General features: G+C 37.1%; 4 protein-coding genes and 1 long non-coding RNA gene across 6 annotated transcripts; all 5 read left to right on the top strand.

Moving 5' to 3' along the window:
- The first annotated feature begins 3,336 nt into the window (after window positions 1-3,336).
- LOC9314242 (transcription factor bHLH60) lies at window positions 3,337-7,303 on the top strand. Its single transcript, XM_021025633.1, is given in 9 exon segments — window positions 3,337-4,341; window positions 4,414-4,527; window positions 4,625-4,690; window positions 5,191-5,286; window positions 5,557-5,587; window positions 5,590-5,600; window positions 5,837-5,905; window positions 6,054-6,125; window positions 6,812-7,303. Coding segments are annotated over 9 exon segments (1,278 nt in total). The 5' UTR covers window positions 3,337-3,795; the 3' UTR covers window positions 7,085-7,303.
- A 94-nt stretch (window positions 7,304-7,397) lies between these two features.
- On the top strand, window positions 7,398-8,803 carry LOC9314241. The gene is made up of 2 exons (XR_002332039.1): window positions 7,398-8,012; window positions 8,094-8,803. It is a non-coding gene; the product is annotated as an uncharacterized LOC9314241 (long non-coding RNA).
- Window positions 8,804-8,908: 105 nt separating this feature from the next.
- On the top strand, window positions 8,909-10,763 carry LOC9314240 (probable polygalacturonase). The gene is made up of 3 exons (XM_021025686.1): window positions 8,909-9,576; window positions 9,771-10,102; window positions 10,186-10,763. Exons 1-3 carry the CDS (start codon window positions 8,987-8,989, stop codon window positions 10,680-10,682), a joined length of 1,419 nt encoding a protein of 472 aa, XP_020881345.1. The 5' UTR covers window positions 8,909-8,986; the 3' UTR covers window positions 10,683-10,763.
- Window positions 10,764-10,880: 117 nt separating this feature from the next.
- LOC110228375 lies at window positions 10,881-11,551 on the top strand. Its single transcript, XM_021025687.1, has one exon. The coding sequence runs from the start codon at window positions 10,937-10,939 to the stop codon at window positions 11,279-11,281; it is 345 nt and encodes a 114-aa protein (XP_020881346.1). The 5' UTR covers window positions 10,881-10,936; the 3' UTR covers window positions 11,282-11,551.
- A 1,491-nt stretch (window positions 11,552-13,042) lies between these two features.
- On the top strand, window positions 13,043-16,679 carry LOC9312507. Of its 2 annotated transcripts, none has more exons than XM_021026129.1 (8): window positions 13,043-13,396; window positions 13,801-14,661; window positions 14,749-15,031; window positions 15,131-15,331; window positions 15,431-15,604; window positions 15,696-15,866; window positions 15,945-16,058; window positions 16,135-16,679. In XM_021026129.1, the coding sequence occupies exons 2-8, from the start codon at window positions 13,868-13,870 to the stop codon at window positions 16,468-16,470; spliced, it is 2,073 nt and encodes a 690-aa protein (XP_020881788.1). In that variant the 5' UTR covers window positions 13,043-13,396; window positions 13,801-13,867; the 3' UTR covers window positions 16,471-16,679. The 2 variants fall into 2 exon arrangements, with proteins under 2 accessions (XP_020881788.1, XP_002878171.2); XM_002878125.2 differs by having other exon boundaries at window positions 13,043-13,454.
- Window positions 16,680-17,071: the final 392 nt, after the last annotated feature.

Below are 17,071 nucleotides of genomic sequence, written 5' to 3'. Positions count from 1 at the left end.
CACTATTTTCTTCTCGGTTAATCAATTTAAAATTTTCTTTCATTTTGTATGGTCTTATTTCTTTTTTCTTTTTCTGGTATAGTGTTAAGAGGTCTTATTTCTTCTAATCCATGTCTGCGCAATAAGCTATATGATAAAATTGTTACGACGTTGTGTTTTGTTGTAATGGATCTTTAACGTTATTGACTAATTCATTATTAAGCTACAGACAATGACGATTTGTTGTTGTATTTCATTGTGTTCAGATGTTGTAGCACTCCTTTCTGACCATCAATTCGTTTTTTTTTTATCAGTCACAATATTTAAATGATCAAGTTAATGCTGAGAAAGTTATCTTACAATTAATGCATTTTAAAGTAGAGTTTCATTCTTAAAGGTGAATGTATAATTATAAGAAGATCGGTTGAATCCAACGAAACGAACATGTGAACAATGATCGATAGAAGTGTTTCGACCTGCATCACTCATTACCTATAACGTATTTTACTATTACACAACACTGTATCAGTATCGATCATTGTGCCAAATATGTATAGACATGTACGTGTATCTTTATATTTATATATATGTACGACGAATTCTATGCGTTTAAACGTATAACGTAGACGTAGAAAATTTAGAGACACGCCTCCTTCGTAATCTTTTATAAGTATACAATTCGACAGTTCAATATGATATTGACAATCTTTAATCATTACGACCCCTAAACAAATTTAGCACTGGACTTGGACTTGTACTTCTAGTTTTGGAGATGAAGTGCATTCATGATGTTTGATGCGTTTTTAAATATTTTAAAGAGCTTATATACAAGTATGATTATACGACTAAATTCCCAAACAAATCTTTCGATGAAGATAAAATTGTAATAACGATAAAAAAAAACGAGCAATGTATCAGAACGTTGAACAAAAAAAAAAGAGAATTGCATGTTGACATTCATACAATGCACAAAACTAGTTGAACTTAACAAAATTCACCTTAGATATTGAATCGTTGTCATCTTCTTCTTTTGTGGTTTAAATATTAAATGTACCATATTTACATTGACAATCTACCTATTTTAAAATGATTATTAGCTAAACCAACTTACAAATAACGTTTTGACAACCATAATTGTTATGCACTTTTCAACAGTCTTAACTTTGCTTACGGATGTCGTTTGTTCAGCAATTTGGGAATAACTCATAATAAGAGATATATTTGTTGTTGTGTGGATCCCATGCATGTCAGGTTTGTAACAGCTGTCGAATAATGCAAGCTACACAGAAAAATAAAACTTTTTTCATTAAAACACAAAAAGAAGAAGGTTAGGGAGAGAGCTATTTTATTGAGTCATTTATTTGTCAAAACATTTTAATATGGGAAGAAGGGAATTCCCACACCACTCCACTACGAAGAGAGGCTTCTTGGGCCAGTGTCACGTGATTAACACACGGATCCAGCAAATTTCTTTATTCTATAACATATTTCTTTATTCATCGCACACTTTTTTTTTTTTCTCCATTCTTCACGTATACATCCGAAAATCTTTGTGGTCTCGCCCATATCCATCCTTTCAAATCCATCATGATCTCAATGTGATACGTTAATAAGTATTGTGCAGATAATCCTCAAATCGTTTTTCAGCAATAAAAGAAAATTATCCTCTCTTATTATAAATGTTTTATATGTGCGAAATATTAAAAAGATAGTCTCATATGAGTTCGAGACCGCTTGGGGACAAATTTTAGAAAGATAAAATCATTTGATATGGAATTTGAGTTTATAATGGCAAAGACTTTTCATAATTAGAATGTTTCTTATTGATAAAGACAGACTTTGCATGTTTCATACTCAGTTTGACATCTAATTCAAATTTAAAAAAAAAAAAAAAAACAGAAAAGAGTCGTATTGCTTCAAAATATTGATATGTAGAATAAAGTGTATATATGTGAAAGTGTTATAACATATGTACGTAGGAATTAGGTTGGTTAAAGAATTGGCTACATCAATATCTGAGACACCAAAGAAGCAATGGACGTTGGGAGAGTAAGTAACGTTGCCAAATTGGAAATGCCAAAAAAGATTGTACCTTTCCTCTCTTTGATTGAGACTTTACTACTACACCAAACCTTACACCACCACCAATAGCTGAAAGTGATACCGATATTTTAGAACATTTATATTCCACTTCTACACCCATTACTTTTTTAAAAATCTTTTTTAATTTCCAATTTTGAGTCTTAAGTAGATGAAGAATTGGCTAATCATAATCAAGCGTTTTGCAATGAAATGAAATTTGGAGTTTGGGCTCAGTTTATTAAGACATAAGTGGATTTTATGTTCGGCCCATTGTGTGAAACATGTTATTCCACTGGACCTACCTGTTTATTATTTTATCCCTAAATTTTCCTCACTATCCCGGAAACACCCCTTTAAAGAAGTACCATTAATTGCTTTTTTTTTTCCATCTTTCAATAATTTTAGAACATAATTTGAATTATGATTGTGAATTATTATATTCTTGAGGAATTTTGAATATTTTAAAATATATAAAAATATATTTTCATGCTTTCATCCCTGCTGTAATATCCAACGCTATTCACTGTGACTTTGCCACAAGTAATTATTTCTATTATGAAAAAAGTTGTTGATGAAAAAAAAAAAAAATTAAGCTTGGTCGACTTGTCCGGTTTGGTTTCATTGCAAAGCCCACAAAATCAAAAAGGTTTAAACAGTGAAATTAATTACTGTAAGATCGGTCTGTTTTCCAGAACTTTCCTCCCAAAATATATAATTAAACAAACTTCGGAACCATTTCCATTCTCCAAGGCAAAAATTAGCGAGATTTCATCCAACGGCTGACATAATTACTGTTTTAAAAATGGTGCTTTGTGCTAAATTATTTTTCGATATTACAAGTGTGTTCCTTTATTTATTTATTTTGGGTTACAGGTCAACAAAATTATTTTTTTGACACCGGAATCGGAGTCCGTGAAAAGTCAGAGAACCTGATGTAACACCATTTATGGCATTAACTACTGATAATAATAATATACGAAGTCCAATTATTATACTGAAAAATAAAAAAATAAAAGAAAAGTGGTCAGAGACAGCAGGCTGGTCCTGCTGAAGAATAAATCAAATCTACCAATTGGATTTAATATGTGCCGTTTTTTGGTTCGCCCAATTAAAATCCATTAAAAAAAAAACTATATACAATCAAATAATTCAAAAATTTTAATTTAACAAATTAAGGATAATAAAAAAATTATAATCAGAGATAAAAAGGTCACCGGGTAAAGCCCAAAAGGCCCAACTAATATCCATTGGGATCCAGCAAAATAAAAAGGAAAATGAACAGTTATTTTTTTTCTAAACCAAAATTGGTTTTCTCTTTCTTTTGTCTAACAGTGGCCTTTATTTAACAGACGCACTCCACTGCTAACGTTGCTTTCGTCCTACTCCAAAAATAAGCTTCTTCTTATGGACTAAAACCTTTGAGAAAGAAGAAGAAGAAGAAGAAGAAGAAGAGAGAATAACTATTCCTTCCTTCTTCGCCAAGTTCTCTGAGCTAGAGAAGAAGGAGGGATTTCTTCTTCACTCTTTTGACCGCCATTGTTTCTCACCTTCTTTGCTTGAGATTTTTCGCCGCAATTTGCTCACTTACTGACAAAAGTCAAGTCTCTCTCTCTCTTTGGAGGCTCAATTAGGGTTTTGTTGCTGTGAGATTTGATTACGCAAATTGCTGAATTTGGTTTCGATTATTGGCGTGAGACGGTGTTGTTTTTGAAGATTTCCAGTGAGTTTCCGTTTATGGATCTGACTGGAGGATTTGGAGCTAGATCCGGCGGTATTGGACCGTGCCGGGAACCAATAGGTCTTGAATCGCTACATCTCGGTGACGAATTTCGGCAACTAGTGACGACGTTACCTCCTGAGAACGCCGGCGGCTCTTTCACGGCTTTGCTTGAGCTTCCGCCTACACAAGCAGTGGAGCTTCTTCATTTTACTGATTCTTCGTCTTCTCAAGTGGCGGCTGTGACAGGAATCGGTGGAGAGAATGCTCCACCGCTTCACTCTTTCGGTGGGACATTGGCTTTTCCTTCTAACTCAGTTCTCATGGAGCGAGCAGCTCGTTTCTCGGTGATTGCCACTGAACAACAAAACGGAAATGTCTCCGGGGAGACTCCGACGAGCTCTGTACCTTCCAATTCCAGCGCTAATCTCGACAGAGTCAAGACCGAGCCTGCTGAGACCGATTCATCTCAGCGGTTGATTTCTGATTCAGCGATTGAGAATCAAATCCCTTGCCCTAGCCAGAACAATCGAAATGGGAAGAGGAAAGATTTCGAAAAGAAGGTGAGAGTGAGAGACAAATGGTTTTACTTTTACATTTTGATTCTTGGTTTGATGAATCCCTAAATTTTTTAGGTTAAAAGCTCGACGAAGAAGAACAAAAGCTCCGAAGAGAACGAGAAGCTGCCATATGTTCACGTTAGAGCTCGTCGTGGTCAAGCAACCGATAGCCATAGCTTAGCAGAACGAGTAACTTGCATCTCTCTCACAGATTTCACTAATTTTTCTTTTTTGGTGTTAATCAGTTGATTAAGTCGCTAATTGATCACTAATTTTTGGATTACAGGCAAGAAGGGAGAAGATAAATGCACGAATGAAGCTGCTACAGGAACTGGTCCCAGGCTGTGATAAGGTTTGTCTCTCAGATTTAGACGTGTATTCAATTTGTTAATCAATCATTAGGTCTTCATTTGTGCTTAACGACATGATATTTCTTTAATTGATTCACTCAAAAAGTAAGAATTTATTATTAGATGATCTTGGTTTTTGTTAAGGGTCTTAATCCTTCACACCTACTTTTTTTTTTTCCCCAAAACGTGGATTGCTTAATTCCTTTTTTATTAAGAAAAGTGGTTTCTGGTGTGCCAAAGTAGCCAGTTGGGTAATTGTGTAGTAATAATGCCTTTAGAGATCTCAACTTTATTTTTTTATTTCGTGTGGGGAGAAATATCTCACGGGTACACTTAGCTTTAAGGTTAACTCAGTCACACGGAAGTGATAGGACCTAGCTTTATCGAATTCTTTTTTCCATAAGTGTGTTCATTGAGCTTGAAGATTAGTCTGTAAATGACAAGAATGACCTTAGGAAGTGGGGATGCTAGCTGTAATGTGCCATTAAGGTTTTGGGTTTAGGGGACAGATTTTGGTGGAAAGATCAAGATCAAAGTGTGTTTTGGGGTCCATCTTTTGATGATAAGTGGGAAAAAAGCTGTAAACTTTCTATGGAAGGTGAGGAAGGGGTAGTATCGTCTCTAACAAGTTCGGTATCTATCAAGGATAAAAAGACAATGACTCTTAGAAGGACGATTAAAGCAAATGATCCTTTACAAAAATTGATATGCTTTGAGTCCCACATACCTAATTAGTTGGAAACATGATGTGACACTCCCCCAGACAGCTAATTAATCATCCCTGATGTTAGAAGTTAGCAGCAATTATTGGTGTGATGGAGATGATGATAAGGAACATCAGTGTGTGTAAAAAAATTGGATTCTATAGGTGAGCTGTGAGGACTTGATTGATTGTTCCTTTAACCCCCTAGGGTATACTGATTACTTGTGATTGTAGTTATGTAGTAGATACCATTTATAATAGCTTTAGATTAACACGTCATTCTCTTGCTGCTTCTTTCACTGTGTAATTTGAAATCCTGGTGTTTTCTCGTTGAAATATTGCATCATCTTAACAATAGTTAGCTGCATAGGAACTACTTTTGGTGTGTGAAAGCAGATCTACCTAATATGAATCCTAAGCTTATCAGAAAGTCTTTGACCTGCAGATTCAAGGTACCGCGCTGGTGCTGGATGAAATCATTAACCATGTCCAGTCATTACAACGTCAAGTGGAGGTGAGACTTTCCGTGGTCCAATTTTTGTTCTTTATACCTATATTGTACCATTACCTTAGGCAGAACCAAAAGGTCAACTCAAAACAGTTTGAAAATGAATAGAATTGTGTGCCACAATCTCATGAAACTATGACTTGTGTTTCCACAGATGCTATCAATGAGACTTGCTGCGGTAAACCCCAGAATCGACTTCAATCTCGACACCATATTGGCTTCAGAAGTAAGTATCAAAATCTCAAACAATACTTAGGTCCTTGTGAGATTAGCCTTCTTCAGGAAAAAGTAACCATTTCATGTGTTTCTCATTTAAGTAAACCATACCTCTTTGAGTAGCTTCTAGTTTCTATCACAAAAGGAGAAACTTTTGGGTATTTATTGATACAAACATTAATTTAGACCATTTTAGTGTAAGGCATAGGAAGAGCACAACGTCTACTCTCATGAAGGAAACTCAGGGAAAAAATAAATACACAACACACACAAAGAGCTTAGTGGGTCAAAACTCGGACCACCTTTGTTCTGTAAACCTTTCTGTGTCTTCTGTGACTTATGTCGGATGTGTTATTTGATGAAGCTTTTTTTAAAAAAACGTATTTCATCACTCATTAATTTCTGTGGGTCTCTTCCAAAATCTTGTTATTTCAAAGTGACCTATCTAATTTCATGATCACCTGTGGATTCTCATCAAAAGTTTTGGACCAAAGTAAATAAATGCTCTATCTCTCTTTCTTCTTACAGCTTGTACCACCATTAAATAGCCAGGGACCCTCTCATTATACCTTGTTCTTTTAGGATAATAATAACACAGCAACAACAGTTGACTTCTTTGACTAGATCAAGATCTCTATGAATGATCCCTTAGCTGATATCTTTTCCGGTTTTGGCTCTGTTTTTTTTCCTACACAGAATGGTTCTTTAATGGATGGGAGCTTCAATGGCACACCAATGCAGCTTGCTTGGCCTCATCAAGCCATTGAGACCGAACAGTCCTTTCATCACCGGCAACTGCCACCACCACCAACACAACAGTGGCCTTTTGACGGCTTGAACCAGCCGGTATGGGGAAGAGAAGAGGATCAAGCTGATGGCAATGATAACAGCAATTTGATGGCGGTTTCTGAAAATGTAATGGTGGCTTCTGCTAATTTGCACCCAAATCAGGTCAAAATGGAGCTGTAAGTTGGGAAAACAGTAGAGATCATGAATGTGTATATATATCGTATAAGCCCGTTTCTCTATATATAATTATAATCATAAATATATAAGCATTAGATATCTGTTAAGAAGGTATCAGTCATTTGATTCAGAGAGACAAAACTGGTAATGATTATTTCTTATTTTTACCAGATTTCCACAATGTAGAATTTAGTAGAATATGATCATTTTGATCTTGTTATATATCTTACTAATAATAAATAGAGATAAAAATCATATTTAGGGAATAATAATTATATTTATCATTAACAAAAGCAAAATTCAATATAGCTTAGGTTAGGTAACAAAAATCCCTAAAACGACTCATCCGATCAGAACATATATGCAATCATAAATATAAGTGCAAAGCCGTTATTGGAAGAAAAACAAACCCTAAGTCTAATATAAGCTTGAATCATGGAAAGAAAACCGGAAGAGAAACGCAAAAGAGCATGCCATGGAAAGAAGAAGAGTAATGATATTGAACAACTACCAAATGTTCTTATAGAAGAGATCTTAGAGAGAATTGGTGCAGAATCTCTTATAAGATTCACATCCGTTTCGAAGTAATGGAACTCGATGATCAAATCAACATCTTTTGCGTCGAGACATCTAATCCGAGCGCAGTCACAAAATCCGAGTATCCTTCTTGCCGGTGCCCGCGCTTGGAATGAACCATATCCATTTTGTTATCTTAAGAAAGTGGAGTTAGGATCTTCAGAATTGAAAGAGGCTCATATTATGCCCAATCCCTATGAATGTTGTGTAATTACCGGAAGCTGTGATGGTCTTGTTTGCGTCTACGGTATTGAAAGATTGATGTGTATCATCAATCCGGCCACTAGATGATTTCGATCTTTTCCTCGGCCTAAGATTTAAAAAATTAACCGCCTTAGACGAATTCTGGACGGCAGTAAGTTTCACTTTTTAATTCTTTTGTTGTATGTTACTAATATTTCCGAAGTAATTATTTTTGTTTTTTACTCTCTCATAGGTTATCGCGCATCAAGCTATCCAGGATTCGGTAAAGACACTATGACAGGCAAGTACAAGATCGTATGGTTATATAACTCTTCAGAACTAGGCCTAGATGGCCATACAACATGCGAGGTTTTTGATTTTAGTACTAATAGTTGGAGAAATGTGACTGGCTCTACACATCGCATTTGTGAGTTTCCTGTATATTTAGATGGATCACTTCATTGGTTGACTCTCGAATTGAATGGAGGAAAAACTAAGATAATACGTTTCGATCTTCACACAGAAGTTTTTGAAGTAGTGGTCGAAATTCGGACTGCCCATCCATCTCCTTGTTGGCCTAATATGCACAGTCTGAATAATCGTCTTTGCGTAGTGGAACAGAAAACCAACTGTGAAGAAATATGGTCACTGAATTCACACAAGGTATGGGAGAAGACATACAGTATAAATCTAAGCAACACTTCTCCTTGGTTTGGGAACTCATTGGGTCTAATAAGACCGGTGACAGTTTTCAACAAAACAGAGTTACTATTTCGTTACAGATATATCGATTATCCTTGTTTATTGGTACAAGATACTAGAACGGGTTCTTGTTCTTTATATTCCAAAGCTACTCAATTGGATCAAGTTATTTCTTATATTCCAAGCTTGATCGCTATTTAGTTGAAGATCTTTTACTTTGTTTTTCATTTTTTTTGTCAACGAAATAAAGTCGGTTTTTCATTTTCATTTTATTTGCAGAAGTTGAAGTGACATGTATATAAACCTTATTGATTATATATATTTAATAATATTTTTGATACATATTGAGAACATATATCGAAGTGACATGTATCAAAAGAGAGATCTGGAGTTCTAGTTTCAGTTGTTATCATTGGATAAGATTATTGAGAAAAAATTAAAAATATGGGAAGCATATTATTGATACTATTATTCTTCTCTCTCGTCCAATCACGTTCGTACACGTCATATTCGAAAATCCAACTTCCCGGCGATTCTCTGGCTCTTTCCGTTACCGATTTCGGCGCTACCGGCGATGGTATCAACTACGATACTTCTGCGGTACAGTCCACCATTGACGCCTGCAATCGTCACTACACATCGTCTTCTTCCATCTGCCGCGTCACTTTCCCTTCCGGCAACTATTTGACAGCTAAGCTCCATCTCCGATCTGGTGTTGTTCTCGATGTGACGGAGAACGCTGTGCTTCTCGGGGGACCGAGAATCGAGGATTATTATCCGGCGGAGACTTCTTCGGATTGGTACGTGGTGGTGGCGAACAACGCGACGGACGTTGGAATTACCGGCGGAGGAGCGATTGATGGCCAGGGATCGAAGTTCGTGGTCAGATTCGACGAGAAGAAGAACGTGATGGTGAGCTGGAACCAAACCGGAGCTTGCTTGGGTGATGAGTGTAGACCTAGACTTGTTGGATTCGTTGATTCTAGAAACGTTGAGATCTGGAACATCACATTACGAGAGCCTGCGTATTGGTGGTTAGTTTTGAAAACTCTGCTTTACATAAGAACTCTATGAACATATTTGACTCTGTTTCACTATCTTAGATCGAAGATAAGTAAGTCTAGCTGAGAATTTAGGCTTCTGTGATTGTTCAATGCTTAAAATAGTTCCAAGTAATCTCAAGATTGAATGAATCTCTGGTTTGATCTTCTATACACATTCATTGCAGCTTGCACATTGTGAGGTGTGAGAACACATCAGTCCACGATGTATCGATCCTAGGGGACTTCAATACTCCAAATAACGATGGAATCGACATTGAGGACTCAAACAACACTGTTATAACTCGGTGTCACATTGACACAGGAGATGATGCAATATGTCCCAAGACTTATACTGGTCCGCTTTACAACTTAACCGCTACAGACTGTTGGATCCGAACCAAATCCTCAGCCATTAAACTCGGTAGCGCGAGCTGGTTTGACTTCAAAGGTCTTGTCTTTGATAACATCACCATTTTTGAATCTCACAGAGGCCTTGGCATGCAAATACGCGATGGAGGTATAAAGTTTCTTCTTTTCTTTAGCTACTACATACAACACATAAACTTATGTAATGTAACCCCAATATGTGCCCTTTTGCAGGAAATGTGAGTGACATTACATTTTCAAACATAAACATTAGTACAAGATACTACGATCCTTCTTGGTGGGGACGCGCAGAACCAATCTATATAACAACTTGCCCGCGTGACTCATCTGCAAAGGAAGGATCAATCTCGAATCTCCTATTTGTAAACATAACAATCAATTCCGAAAACGGAGTCTTTTTATCGGGTTCACCAAATGGACTACTCTCAGATATAAAGTTCAAAAACATGAACCTTACTGTCAGAAGATGGAGTAATTATAGTGCAGGGCTTGTGGATTATAGACCTGGATGTCGAGGTCTCGTGAATCATAGCGCCACGGCTGGGATCATAATGGAACATGTGAACGGGTTTAGCATTGAGAATGTTGACCTGAAATGGTCAGATGATCTGAATTCTGGGTGGAATGTTCCTCTCGAATTTAGACCTTCCACCGTGAATAATGTCTCGTTTGTTGGTTTCAATTCTGGTCTTTTACACGAGATTGTTTGAGTTTGATTACTACGTTTTGGTTGGTGAACACAAGATTGCATGAATCATTATGTTTGGCTTAGTAGAAGATTTGGATTCTTATTTCTTTGTGTGAAACAGAGAATTTGGTTTTGTTCTCTCCAAAACGACAACGTATTTGTGATCACGAGTTTTCTCAACGACGTCGTTTCACAAGTAATTGTAGGTTTTCACACACTCGCGGTTTATTTTCGTCTAATCAAAATCTCTCATAGAGTGAAATCGGAATCACAGAAATGGCGTCGACGAAGCCATTGATCGTCGCAGCGAAGACGCTCCGAAACCGGATCCACTTCCGATCTGGATCCACATCTGCTGGTCCAAGCCGCTGGGCGACACCAGGTCACGAAGAACGACCCAAAGGATATTTCATGAACCGGACTCCGCCGCCGCCGGGACAGTCGCGCAAGTGGGAAGATTGGGAGCTTCCATGTTACATCACAAGCTTTCTCACGATTGTTATCCTCGGTGTGGGTCTCAATGCCAAACCCGATCTTTCAATCGAGACCTGGGCTCACCAGAAAGCTCTCGAGCGCCTCGAAATGGAGAAACTTGCGTCTGTTGGAGATTCTTCCGATTAATCCATGATTTTGGGATAGTGGCTATGATTCGATGGATGATTCGGTATGTCTGTGTGTGTTTTTTTCCCGGGGATTTGGGATTTGAGGAGATTTTTCCCGTTTATGATGATGATCACGAATACTAGTGACCTAGGGTTAAATTTTGTTTCCCCTCTCCTCTTCCTTTTTCATTGTTAGTGTTGATAAATATGTTCATGAAATAAGTCATCTTTAACTCTCTACGTAACTGAATGCTATGGTTATGATTATATCATTTTTTCAGGGCAGTGATATGTTTTTGCTGATTGTATGATTCATTTGATTAGGGTCTGGTTTGTTTCTCTTCTTTGTGAATTTTAGTTTCTTATCTTATAACTCTCTGCAGTTAACATATCGAGATTCCGGTTTCAACTAGCTGGTGTAGTATAGCTCTGGTTAGGGAAAGTCTCTCTATTTTGTTTTCAAGTTATGAAGCCTGAGACGGTTCATCACTATAGCTTAAGAGTGAAGATTCTAGCATGTATACTCATCGAATTAGGAAATCAGATGAGGAACTTTAGGATGTTACACACTGGATTCATGTGGTGCTATTTCCAAACATAATGGGGGTTAATTGAAGCTGTGAATGATTACTTAAGTGTGCTTTCCATTTAGAACCATATGTGAGTTGATGTGTGTATTGAATTGCAAAATCATTTACTAATACCAAGTGAGAGAACATGAGAGTGATGATATCGATTTTTTGGAAAAGAGATTTTGATGAATACTTGGATAAGATTAGGGAGAGAGAGATGCAAGAGAATGACACGCATGTAAGTAGTTGAAGTTTGAGAACATAACATTCTAGATTATGTATGCTGATTCAGGTGAATTAGATGTAGAAACAGATATTGCCACTTTTGAAGATTACTGCTCGTCTGATGTAGAAAGAAAAATGTGAGAATCTTCTAGGTAACCTTAGGTTCTGTGTTGGATTCCTAAATCGACTGCTGAACATGGTGGGCTATTCTTAGTATAGCTTGATCTTTTCGTCTCATTTTGGTTGTTTGGATTCTTACTCTGTCTCGCTCTCTCCCAATGAGTATAGAATTCTGAAATCCCTTTGTTCAATCATAGCTAATCCGAAATCGATATCTGATATCCCTACCACACTTGCATGATTTGACCAAATTGGCTCAACTGAAAAAGTGATTGAGCATCGATTTAGTTGAATGTTTGTTGGCCGTTTTCGAATAGTGAACGGTAAAACTGGCAGGTGTAATTATTGCTGCTGCTACCTGCATTGATATTTCGTAAATCGTTTGCATCCATCTAGTTCCAAAATCACTATTTGCATTATGTCGGTATGGTATGCTCACATTAAGTGCTTTTTGTCGTTTCATATTATATGTTTATAAGAAAAAATTTTGCTTTAATTATCTTCTAGCTGTATCTTTATAAGTTAACATTATCTCTTGTGATCTACCATCCTTAGCTTGGCCATACACTCCTCTTCCCTTGTCCACAATAATTTCTTTTTAAAACCTTTTAAATAAACGATGACAGCTTGTTCACAGATAAGATTAACAATCATCCCAAAATAAAAAACAAGAGTTCTGCTTCTCTATCCTTTTTTTATTACTAATTTACTACTGCACAACATCATATGGCCATTGCAAAAAAAATCTTATTCTGCCTTTTTTTTTTTCTCAAAAAAAAAAAAAAAAAAAAGGCAGAATAAGATTTTTTTTTGTGTAAAAGCAAAATCATAGTTACTGTTTACAAGTGGGGAAGGCAAATAAGATCTGAAGGACGAAAGTGAAAGTGACAATACGGTCATCATTACTCTGACTTTTAAAGTAAACGAGTACAATGTGACTGGCGACTCCCGGTAAACACTTGAACCACCGACAAAAGCTTCCCGGTTTACATGTAACGGCATCATTCACGACGACCTATCTTCACGGTCCGTACCGTACACGATCCATGTTTTTAAATGCACTCATTTAAATCCTCCACTCATATGATTCTTCTCGTTTTTCTAAAAAAACACACACGAGCCGTAGAAGGAGAAAGATAGTGGCTTTTTTACAGTTTCCAGAATAAAGAAAAAGCTCATTTGATGAACCAAAAAACGGATTTCTTGGTGATCCCGAAGTAAGAAAACCGGTTTCTTGGTGTTGCTCTGTTTCTTCCTCCAGATTCTCAGGCACTCGTAAATTCAACTTTTTTATATACCTTTCCACTATTTTTCATATATAGAAGATCAAAATCATTCTTGTGAATATAAGTGAATGCACTCGTTTCTATTAGCAATTTTAGGTAATTGTGAGAATTTTACTGATTGCTTATGTGGGGACTTGCCTTTTTTAGTATTAAAAATGTAAATCATTTTTTTTTCTTTTCATGTAGATTGAAACGAACCATAACAAGTGTCTTTAATGTTGTCGTTTTCCTTTTTTCATATCTAATTTGCCTTGGATTTCAGGAATATACGCAACAGCGTTTTTTGTCATTTTCCTCTGTTTCAGACTATTGATCACAGCTGTTCTTTTTTTCAGGCTTTACTTGAAAGTTGTTAAGTAACTGTTGCTTTGGCTGCAATGGAGGAAAACTGAAAATAGTTTGATGATGAAGGAACGAACAACCAACAGTATGCAGTTGAATCGGTCTACGAAGAATGGGAAAAGAGATCAAAAGCCACAGAAGACGAATGGTGCTAAAAGATCTTCAGAGCAAGAAAGACTCAAAGCTTTTAAAGAAGAATCTAACGTCCCAGTAGTAGTAGATGATACAACTACACATTCAAAGCTCTCTGATGATGGTGATCATGCAGTGAACGAGTCTTCAGTTACTCATCAAGAGTCCGAGTCTGGTAGAATTTCAGAGAAAACTGAGAAGGAAGAGAGTGTAAATGGCTTGGCCTGTGATGATGAAGAGGAGGAGGAGAAGGACGAAAGCAAAGACTTTGATGCTATAGCTCATGAAAAGACAGATTCTGTATCTTATTATGAAACTTGCAAAGGTGTCAATGTTGATAAGGCAGTCGAAGTTTGGGATGATGCTTCAAATGGTGGTCTAAGCGGTGGAAGTGAAAACGAGGCAGGTGATGTTAAAGAGAAAAGTGAGAAACTTGAGGAGGAAGAAGAAGCATTGAAACAAAAGGTTGAGGATTTGGAGACAAGAGTTGAGAAACTTGAAGAAGAGCTAAGAGAAGTTGCAGCGCTCGAGATTTCGCTCTATTCGGTTGTACCAGACCACTCTAGCTCAGAGCACAAGCTTCACACACCTGCTCGGAGAATTTCAAGACTCTATATCCATGCTTGTAAACATTGGAGTCAAAGAAAGCAAGCAACTGTCGCTAGAAACTCCGTGTCTGGTCTCATTTTAGCTTCTAAATCTTGTGGAAATGATGTTTCCAGGTAACATAAACACAATTTAACATTATGAGTGTAGTAGCTTTTAGGAACTTGAGCTTCTCAGTTTTTTCTTGGTTCCTTATATTTCAGGTTGACCTTCTGGTTATCAAACATCATTGCTTTGAGAGAGATCATTTTGCAGGCATTTGGTAAAACTAGTGTTCCTAGTCATGTCAGAGAGACCTCTGAATCAAATGGGAGTGAAAACAATGGTTTAGGGAAGCTAAAAAGGAAGAAGAACCAATGGAATAAGCAGTCAAATGGTTTCAAGCAGGTTTTAGAAGATTGGCAGGAACCAGAAACCTTCACTGCCGCATTAGAGAAAGTCGAATTCTGGATTTTCTCTAGAATCGTTGAATCTGTTTGGTGGCAGGTAATATTTTAAGAAAGAATCTTTTTTTCACTGAAACTTTAAGAAAGATTCATTCTTTAAGGCATCTCAAATTTGCTCTTATTCTCTTCTATCTCTCAGGTTTTCACTCCTCACATGCAATCCCTGGAAAATGGCGGTAATACGAATGAGAAACTAATGGGACCTGTCTTGGGAGATAATGAGCAAGGAAGCTTTTCAATCAGCCTATGGAAAAACGCTTTCAAAGTTGCTCTAACGCGGCTCTGTCCTATGCGTGGAGCAGGGCACGAGTGCGGTTGTTTACCTACCTTGGCTAAAATGGTATTCAGATTCTACATTTTAAAGCTCAAGCCAATAGCATTATGTAAAAGCTATTGGAATCTTAACTTCTATATACATTCTCTCCATACTATGTAACAGGTAATGGAGAAGTGTATATCTCGAATTGACTTAGCCATGTTCAACGCAATTCTACGTGAGTCAGAGCATCAGATTCCCACGGATCCTGTCTCAGATCCTATCCTAGATTCCAAAGTTCTGCCTATACTTGCTGGAAACTTAAGCTTTGGATCCGGGGCACAGCTTAAAAATGCGGTACATAATCAAGAAACGTGATCAGATTGTTATATGCACTGAACATGAGAAAGTACTAATGTTCTTGAATGTTGTGATTTCTTGCTTGTAGATTGGCAATTGGTCAAGATGCCTCGCTGAAATGTTCTCCATAAACACTAGAGATTCAGTAGAAGAAAATGATTCAATAGAAAGTGAGAAATCTTTCAGTTTGCTAAACGAACTCAGCGATCTACTTATGCTCCCAAAAGACATGCTTATGGACCGATCCACAAGAGAAGAGGTTTTGTTATCTTTATCAGTTTTAAGTTCTTGATTAAAGTTTCTTGATCACAGAACCTTTTTCTTGATTGATTCATAGGTATGCCCATCGATAAGTCTTCCGTTGATCAAAAGAATACTCTGTAACTTTACACCTGATGAGTTTTGTCCTGATGATGTCCCTGGTGCTGTCCTAGAAGAGCTTAATAACGAGGTAACAAATTTATATCCTTCATTCATTTGTTCTCTGCTTAGCACTCACTATACTTTTTTTTGTTGTTTCTCATCAGAGCATTTCAGAGCAGAAGGTATCAGGAGTTAGCTTCCCTTACGCAGCTTCTCCTGTTTCATACAATCCTCCATCATCACTCAATGTAGCAGAGAAAGTTCCAGAGGTAGGAGATATCTCTAGAATATCGAGGAATGTATCTATGATACAAAGAAAAGGATACACAAGCGATGAGGAGCTGGAGGAACTAGATTCTCCGCTTACATCCATCATCGAAAACGTATCGTTGTCACCAATTTCCGTACAGAGCAGGAATGTGAAGCAGGAAACTGAGCATATAGGTGCAGTGGTAGCAAATGCAAGATATGAGCTTCTTAGGGAAGCGTGGTCTATGTGAGTGATTGGCAGCCAAATGTTTAGGGTACCAACTACTGAAACAAACTAAGTCTTTGAAGTTATATGTAGCCGTAAGTGTTTTATCAGATGAGTATGCTCCTAGAGGATTGTATTTAGTGTCTGAAGAGGCAATCAACTCTTTTAACAACAAGCTACCTTTCTCCTGGAAATTTTCTTGTGTTTCTTTATTGTTTCTTTGTCCTCAAGAAACCATCAAGCTTCTAACTTCCTTCTTCTGACATGTTGTTACGTTAGAATTTGAATCTAGCTATAATGTCAAATTGAGACCAATAAAGGGATTATATCATAAACAGAATCTGAGCACAAATCGATGGAAACACTCAGTAGTCAGTACTCTGCAAAAGAGATGGTGAATCACATTGGAGGAAGAAAGAACAGAACCTAAATCTTGGAACTGCTCTGACAACATAAACTTACCACCAGGATTCAAAATGAAACATAAGTACAGCTCAGACTGTTCAAGTGCCCTAATTCAAGCCTAGTGAACTCTATGGAATCAGCATCAATTCCCAGAGAAGAAAATGTTCCTCCGTTTTTGCTTTGAAGATTCTTTCTTAAGTTTCCATCTTTCTTCTTCTGGG

Source organism: Arabidopsis lyrata (genome assembly GCF_000004255.2).
Source record: "Arabidopsis lyrata subsp. lyrata unplaced genomic scaffold ARALYscaffold_5, whole genome shotgun sequence".
Taxonomy (NCBI): domain Eukaryota; kingdom Viridiplantae; phylum Streptophyta; class Magnoliopsida; order Brassicales; family Brassicaceae; genus Arabidopsis; species Arabidopsis lyrata.
The sequence above is the reverse complement of the archived record's forward strand: the minus strand, read 5'-3'. Positions and strand labels throughout refer to the sequence as shown.

What these genes read in the sequence shown, in the direction of transcription:
- LOC110228375 (XM_021025687.1), top strand. Translation starts at nt 10,937, where the DNA reads ATGGCGTCGACGAAGCCATTGATCGTCGCAGCGAAGACGCTCCGAAAC.
- LOC9314240 (XM_021025686.1), top strand. Translation starts at nt 8,987, where the DNA reads ATGGGAAGCATATTATTGATACTATTATTCTTCTCTCTCGTCCAATCA. An exon ending in CGAGAGCCTGCGTATTGGTG is followed by an intron (nt 9,577 to 9,770) that starts GTTAGTTTTGAA and finishes CATTCATTGCAG; the next exon opens with CTTGCACATTGTGAGGTGTG. An exon ending in CATGCAAATACGCGATGGAG is followed by an intron (nt 10,103 to 10,185) that starts GTATAAAGTTTC and finishes GCCCTTTTGCAG; the next exon opens with GAAATGTGAGTGACATTACA.
- LOC9312507 (XM_021026129.1), top strand. Translation starts at nt 13,868, where the DNA reads ATGATGAAGGAACGAACAACCAACAGTATGCAGTTGAATCGGTCTACG. An exon ending in TACCTACCTTGGCTAAAATG is followed by an intron (nt 15,332 to 15,430) that starts GTATTCAGATTC and finishes ACTATGTAACAG; the next exon opens with GTAATGGAGAAGTGTATATC. An exon ending in TAGAAGAGCTTAATAACGAG is followed by an intron (nt 16,059 to 16,134) that starts GTAACAAATTTA and finishes GTTTCTCATCAG; the next exon opens with AGCATTTCAGAGCAGAAGGT.